Raw genomic sequence first — 7,544 nt, 5'->3', positions numbered from 1 at the left:
GAGCGACTGCGTCTCTCGGCTGGCCTCGGAATGCCTCGGCATTACCCCGGAGGAGCTCAAGGAAGTGTCTGGAGAGGGGGAAGTCTGGGCATCTTTGCTTAGACTGCTGCCCCCGCGACCCGGTTCTGGATAAGCGGAGGAAAATGGATGGATGGATGGAATCCTATTGTTCATGCAATGCCATAAATTTTAAAGTGCAATACTATATTTTTCAGTTCCAAATATCTGTGGCTGGGTTTTTGTATTTGTACAAATACTGTGGCCAGTTGTAATGCAGCATGTAAATGATAATCAGAAGCAAATTGCATGTTTGTCATAATTAATCTGAGGTTGTTGGTGATATGTTTTGTAAAAGGATATTTAATTAAATAAGATTTTCCTAATGTACTTGTACTTCTTTGTATGAAAACAAAGGAAAAACATGGAATTATTGTTATTTATAGGTAATTATGCTATGATTGTGCTGGTCCGGCCCACTTGACATCTAATTAGACTGTATTTGGACTCTATTGGTCAGTGTAGGTGTTTTTAAATTGGTTCTATTGTTGATTATTGTATTTATGGTTTTGATTGTTTAAATGTTTAATGTTTTTGATTTGTATTGAAATTTATGTATTGACGACATGTGTTGTTGACCTCTTGGCCAGGTCACCCTTGTAAAAAAGATCGTGATCTAAATGGGTTTTTACCTGGTTAAATAAAGAGAAGTAAATGTGGCCCCTGAACTAAAATGAGTTTGACACCCCTGTTTTAAAGGGTTTGACAGGGATTTTAGTATTTAATTTGAGTGAAATTGGAGTGTGGTCACTGATTATGACTGAATGAATTGTGGTTTCTGTTACATGTTGGGTTACTGAATAGCTTGAGAAAAACGTCGATTTGTGATAATGACTTGTCGAGGGAAGATTGATATGTATATTCTCTAGATGTATGGTTATTCATTCTCCAACTATCGTAATAGTGTACCATAATAGTTCATATATTGTGAATATATGGTAGAGCATATGACTTCTGTAGAATGCCAGTTTCTGGTGTTGGTGGAGTTGGATCAATCATTTTTAGGGTCTATAACAGTGTTAAAGTCTCCAGCAATGATAATGTTTGTAAAGTCATTCAGCAAAGAGAAAAAATTATGGAAAAAAGATGGGTCATCATTATTAGGGCCGTAAATGTTGGCAAGTGTGCATGTTGTTGTGTTGTATGTTGTGTGGTTAATCAAAACATTAACAATGATAAATCTACCTTCTAGGTCAATGATGGATGTGTTATGGACCAGTGAGATGTTTTTATACACGGTGCCGGCAGTCCACGTGTCGAAGTGTTCTTGGGCAAGACACCGAACCCCCCCATTGCCCCCAATGGTTAGAGCAGTCGGTTGAGGTGGCGCTGCAGATGGCTGCCATCGGTTCTGTACCGGAAACAAATTCCTTGTGTGTAACATACTTGGCCAATAAAGGTGATTATCCTTAAGTAGAATTGAGACACCTCACTGCCTGCTATTGTATGTTGATGAGAATAGTTTGTTAAATTGTTTAAATGTGAGGTTTTGTGATTCAGGATTTGTTAGGTGAGTTTCCTGTAAGTAGCATATATAAGCCTTTAATTTCATCAGGTCAATGATCTTGATCCTTTTGGCCTGGGCCGTTCGTTAATTTCCCATGGGAATTGGTCAGTGAGTCCATAATGTGTGCCTTTCAGTTCTTTTCCTTTGCTTTTGACGAGTTCTTTATGTTTGTAATGTTCCAGTTTGGTTATTATTGGTCAGGGTGTTGATCCAAGGCATTGTATACAATGGAAGGTGATCATGTTGACTGTGTCCGGTGGGATTTTTAGTTGATTCTTCATGAAGTCCTTAATCAGTGCTTCGGGGTTGTCGGGTGATTGTTCTGGAATGCCGGTAAGAATCAGGTTATTGCGCATGTTTCTTGTTTGAATGTCCAGTATCGTTTCTTTCATTATTCTGTTTTCTTTGACGGAGTCCATTTTTTCACTCAAGGTTTTGACGGATACTTGGAGAGAGTTGTTTGACTGTTCTAACTTTTCAATGTAATTGTGAGCAAATTCAAGACTTGTCTGGAGTTCTTTTATTTCCTCATGCAGTGTGACCAGTAAACCAAGTTTTTTATTGATGGATGCAAGAACACTGACCTCAATGTCTGTCATCTGTAGATCGCTTGTATCTGTAGAAGAAGTCTACTTCCATTTGTTTGGTTTTGGCGTATCTTGTTGGTTTGTACAGGCAGTATCCATACTGCAGTGAATGTAGTATTGGTCGATGAATGATTCTAGGTCTGATAAATCCTCCAGAATGTGAAAGGTCCGTTCTGGTTATTGGCAGCAGCTTGCGATTCGGATGGATTGCTAGTGTAATACCAGTAGTGGGTTATAAAGTCCCCCAAAAGAAGAGAGGGAATTAATATTAAATTCAAATTATAATGTTAGGTGATTGCTGACTGAGGTCAGATGGCATGAAACAGAACTTTACTGCAATGACAAAATTAAGCAGTTGACTTGCTAGAATTTACCACAGTTCACACAATTATTACTGATGTTGTGTTGAGACAGTCAGCTGACTTATGATGCATCTGTAACTGCTGTAGCTTGGTATCTATCATGCAGATACACCCACGCTCACATCAAATCTCCCTCTCACAAGACTAAGAGGGAGGGGGACAAGTTAGAGCCAGATGAAATCAAACGACGGCTGACTCAACCAATGGAAAGCAGAGCTGCTTTGTATGTTGTGTTAGCCCCGTTCCACTGGGCTAATCAGAAGCACATCAGTCACAAAAGTACTACAAGTGAAATGACAGGAACAATGGATAGCAGTGCTTTCAGTAGGCATGTCAGGCAAATTTAATCTGTCCTACACAAATAACTTATATGGACTCTCACTGAACGTCAGCCTATGTCATCCATCCATCCATCCATTTTCTAAACCGCTTAGTCCCAAATGGGGTCATGGGGAGCCTGTGTCATGATGAGTAAATAAGAGCAGGCAAGCTGAGGGATTGACTAACTGTAGTCAGACAATCTACTTGTCTGAAGGAAACATGATTGCAATAAAAGAAAAGTCTGACCGCATATTCCTCAGAGGTCTCTTAACAACCACCTACAACCAGGCAAAAAGCAGCATAATCCACACTTCGTTTCCAGGCGAACTTTACTTGATATTTAGATACAAGATGTTGATTTAAGGCACACAACAAGATCCACAGAAAGGAAAAGGCACAAAATGTCATACGCCCGCTGTGTCCCCTGAAATTAAAAAGCTGATCACAAGCATTTAAAAGTTCACTGTTCAAAATTCAAGCTGGAGATTTCATAAGTCAGGATAAGACTGTACAGTTGTTTTGTGAAAACCTCCCATTCCCTATTACACAGTCTTGACCGATGATAAACCATTGATTTGTTCTTCTCTTTAGCCACTAGATTCTCGATTACACAGACAGCAGGGATCATTAAGACAAACTTGGAAACATTGATCACACTGCGAAAAACAGGCACTCTTCACTCTTTGACACATGTACATGGAATAATGGTACAGTAACAAAGGCCATGCGGCTGTCTCACAAACCGTGGTAAAATGGAACAGAGGGTGCATTACAACCGCCTCCCATCATATTGAAACGATAACACCATATTACCCACAGAAAAAGATATGGTACAGTGAAAGGAAGCCAGCGGCTTGGGGCAAATGATTAGCAACAGTATTAATAGGAAGTGTTGTTGCCTGAGAAGATTTCGTTATGAAAAGTGACTTGGACAGTTGCATCCAACTTTTCCTATATCAACCATTACTGTATGTATGTATGTATATATATATACATATATATATATATACACATATACATATATACATATATACACACACACATACATACATATACACACACACACATACATACACACACTGGTATTCCAATTTAACTTCCCAGTGTGACGAGGAGGGGGACAGAGCCACGAGAAAAACCTAATTAATGGTGGGACAGCTAAAATGAGCACACACACGCACGCACGCACGCACGCGCGCACACACACACACACACACACACACACACGTGTATATGTATGTATGTATACACATATACATGCACAAAAAAAAGCCAAACTCTGTGAAAGGATATCTGGCAGGACTGTCTTTAAGTGCGTTGAGGAACCCATTTCGGTGAGATCCTGTGAACAGACAGAGTTTTCATTAGACCACTCATTATGCAACTGTGTTTGCCATTGCATACACACTGATTAGTATTAAACAGTACCCAATAAATGTGAAAACTTGTATCAGATTTTGGGTGATACACCCTCCAGAGCCAGAACCTGCAGCAGATCCTCTGTTGGCTCAAGTTAAAGTTTCACCAAGAGGAATTGAGCTGGGCGGAGTGCACCCACTTAAACTGGCATTCCAATTTAACTTCCCAGGGTGACGAGGAGGAGGACAGAGCCAAGAGAAAGACCTAATTAGTGGTGGGACAGCTAAATGTAGCTGTAGGAGACACCTCTGTGGTTCCAATCAGCCAGACTGACCAGATAATTTGCTTTTTAGATGCCTTTGTTTAATTTCTGCAGTAAAATTCAACAAACCAGTTCAGAGAATGCAACGACATGTTCATTTTAAATTACTGTTTACAGAATAAACAAAATACAGTAATGAAAAGATGAGATTTCAGCATCTGAGGACTGTAAAAACATTTGATTTGAAGCATTTTCAAGCATGTTCTACCATTACTGTTAACATATGTCTACTGACAGCTTACAATATGCACAGATGATTAATTCACCGTGATGCTGTGTAGCTCACTCTGAGCTGCACTGGGAGAAAAAAAATACAAATGAATTTAAACTGCTGTGCCAAATCTGACAGTACTCAACACAGCACAGTTAGAACCAAAGAAAAGAGAACAAACTCAGGAAAGTATTAATCAGCACTACAATTTTCTACCAGCTATTCTTGGCCCATATTTCCCACTACAATACTGATTCACTGACTGTCACACACACACACACACACACACACACACACACAGAAGGCGAGCCCAACAGTCCACTGGCTGCTCCCAGCTGGAAAGATGGTAAAAAGCCAGATCACTGCAGCTTTTCACAACGCCCACTTACAACCTGCTGGCTTGAAACACACCGAGAGTGCCGGGAGGAGGAGTGTGTCTCTGTTCCGTGCCTGAGAGCACAAGTCCTTTTTCTTTCCCTCCAGATACTTACGTAAAATGATGTGTGTAATGACGAAGGCAAAAATAAAGATGGTGAGGAAGGAGAGTGAGAGGATGAACATGTAGAAGAAACGGTAGTTCCTCCTCCCCACGCAGTTTCCAACCCAGGGACAGTGGTGGTCAAAACGCTCTGCGTGGACACAGAGAGACAGATGCAAGAAGAAAAGTTTATTTTGGATCCATGGATGCACATCTAGAGTCTTTGTCATGCACATGCATTCATATACAATTCATATAACTATACTTTGCTTAGAAATTTCTCAAAAAGATGTCTAGGTTTTCTAAAGTTTTGATTAAGAAAACCCGGTTTCTCATTTACAAGAAAAATCTTAAAAAATAAAAAAATAACCCAGTTATTTCAGAGCATGTAAACAGAGTGTGAATTCTGAGCTGTGGGAAATTAGGAGAAAACGGAAGTATCCATTTGGCTCTTGGCATATTATACAATATTTTCACATGGTACAAACTGGATATTTTTTAACTACTAGCTAATAGAAGTTAGAAGCTGGCCAACATGGCTGTGTATGGCTGAAAAACTCTTCCCTTCTCAAAGGGGCTCTGTGAGGTTGAAAGAAGCACTTTACTGGGTGAACAGATAAAGTGGCTCCAATAGGACCTCAATTTGAAAAGGTCTGAGGACAAAAGAGTAGGTAGTCAACTAAACGCCCCTAAAGATTATGCATCTGAGAAAGACTTGGGTTCTCTAACATGTTAACTGTGACACAAACCTGCCAGCCATCTTGGTCTAGTGTGTGTAACTGAACAAAATGTTAATATGCAGCACAGAGCAGCATCTTATTGTACACCTGAACCTCTGTTGCCTAAGTGGATAAAATGTCTAGAATTCAGAAATACCTCTTGCAGTGTATTCAAAACAAAATCTGTATCTGAACGCATTGTGAAGTGTTCAGCTGCTTGAGAAATTGAATGAGCATAGCTTTCAGATGAAAATGACTTGGTGAGATTTTATTCACTGCAACCATGAGCAGCCCCAGAGCACTGATCATTTCACTGATTGCTGCAAGAGTGGAAATCTTATTGTTAGTATGACTGTTTAATCAGCTCCGGCTATGTAGTCATATCTAGAGCAGTAGCTACTTAACTAATAATATAAGCTATTATTTGTTTTGTATTGTGAAATTATCTGCTGTTGTTTTCACTAGTCAATGCCTGATTGAAAATGTGGCTGGGAAACACAGCCGTGAGCTAGACAAGACTAAAGGGGACAGCTACTTTACTGCTAGTCTAATCTGATTATGAGCACTGCCTGCCACAGTGGTCATTAATATTATGTGACTGACAATGCCAGGAGAGGAGGATTTTTTGTGTTTGTGTTTTTCTCTATGAAGCAATGACCCAGGAAATCCACTGACATTCAAGAAATATGAGAATAACAATTAGTCTCAAAAATGACAGGAGCATATCTGCTGTTTCAACTTTTCAGATTAACTTCCCAACTCATCAGGAGGAGACGGAGGTACTGTGGTGGGAACACTGGCTACACACCAGCTGTGGCAGCTTATGATCAGTAGCATCACACCTCCAGTGATGATTCTAAAGTAAAACCTAAAGCTCCAAACAGCAACTCTTACAGGTTCATTAAGATCTAATATTATTCTGATTTATGCGCCAATATTCTTTTGATGGATTTAATTGTTTGTTTACAGAACAATGTCATTTTCCCAAGAGGTTTGTTAAAGCTTCCTCTAAAACAACCAAACAAAGTTTATTTATATAGCACCTTTCTAAACCTGCGTTACAAGGTGCTTTCCAGTAAAACACAAACAAATAATAATAATGATACCTAAGACCAGATAAAACACATCTAGACAATAAAATAACAAGAAAAATACATAGACAAAACAAATACATCAATCAGTAAAATTGTCAAAGGCCCGTAAATAAAAATGCGTTTTGAGAAGTGATCTAAAAACAGTCAGGTTTGGAGCAGATCTAATCTCCTGTGGCAGACCATTCCACAGTATAGGAGCCCGAACTGAAAAAGCCCGGTCTCCCCAATGTTTCTGTCTGGACTTCGGCACTTTCAGGAACAACTGGTTCGAAGACCTAAGTGTCCTTTCTGGAGTATAAAAACACACAAGCTCAGAAATATATGAAGGTGCCAGACCATGTACAGCCTTATAGACAAACATTAACAATTTAAAATCAATCCTAAAACAAACAGGAAGCCAATGTAGTGAGGCAAGAACTGGAGTGATATGCTCATGACGTGGTGTATTACTTAAAAGACGAGCTGCTGCATTTTGGACCAACTGGAGTTGGGACAATAAGGCTTGAGAAATGCCAGTATAGAGTGCG

The 7,544-nt window shown here is 39.6% G+C and overlaps 1 protein-coding gene across 3 annotated transcripts in view; it reads right to left on the bottom strand.

The window, feature by feature from the left end:
* Positions 1-7,544, bottom strand: part of LOC109968319 (probable palmitoyltransferase ZDHHC14) — a 73,637-nt gene that overhangs the window by 23,976 nt on the left and 42,117 nt on the right. For all 3 annotated transcript variants that reach the window (XR_002276081.1, XM_020614497.1, XM_020614496.1), the window contains exons 5-6: positions 5,218-5,355; positions 4,128-4,176 (exon numbers count right to left, since the gene is read on the bottom strand). Coding sequence is in view for 2 of the 3 variants with exons in the window: in XM_020614497.1 (XP_020470153.1) it covers positions 4,128-4,176; positions 5,218-5,355 (187 nt within the window). In the remaining variant the exon portion in view is untranslated. The remainder of the gene's footprint in view (positions 1-4,127; positions 4,177-5,217; positions 5,356-7,544) is intronic.

The sequence above is a fragment of the Monopterus albus genome, unplaced genomic scaffold (genome assembly GCF_001952655.1).
Source record: "Monopterus albus unplaced genomic scaffold, M_albus_1.0 scaffold147.1, whole genome shotgun sequence".
Lineage (NCBI taxonomy): Eukaryota > Metazoa > Chordata > Actinopteri > Synbranchiformes > Synbranchidae > Monopterus > Monopterus albus.
The sequence above is the reverse complement of the archived record's forward strand: the minus strand, read 5'-3'. Positions and strand labels throughout refer to the sequence as shown.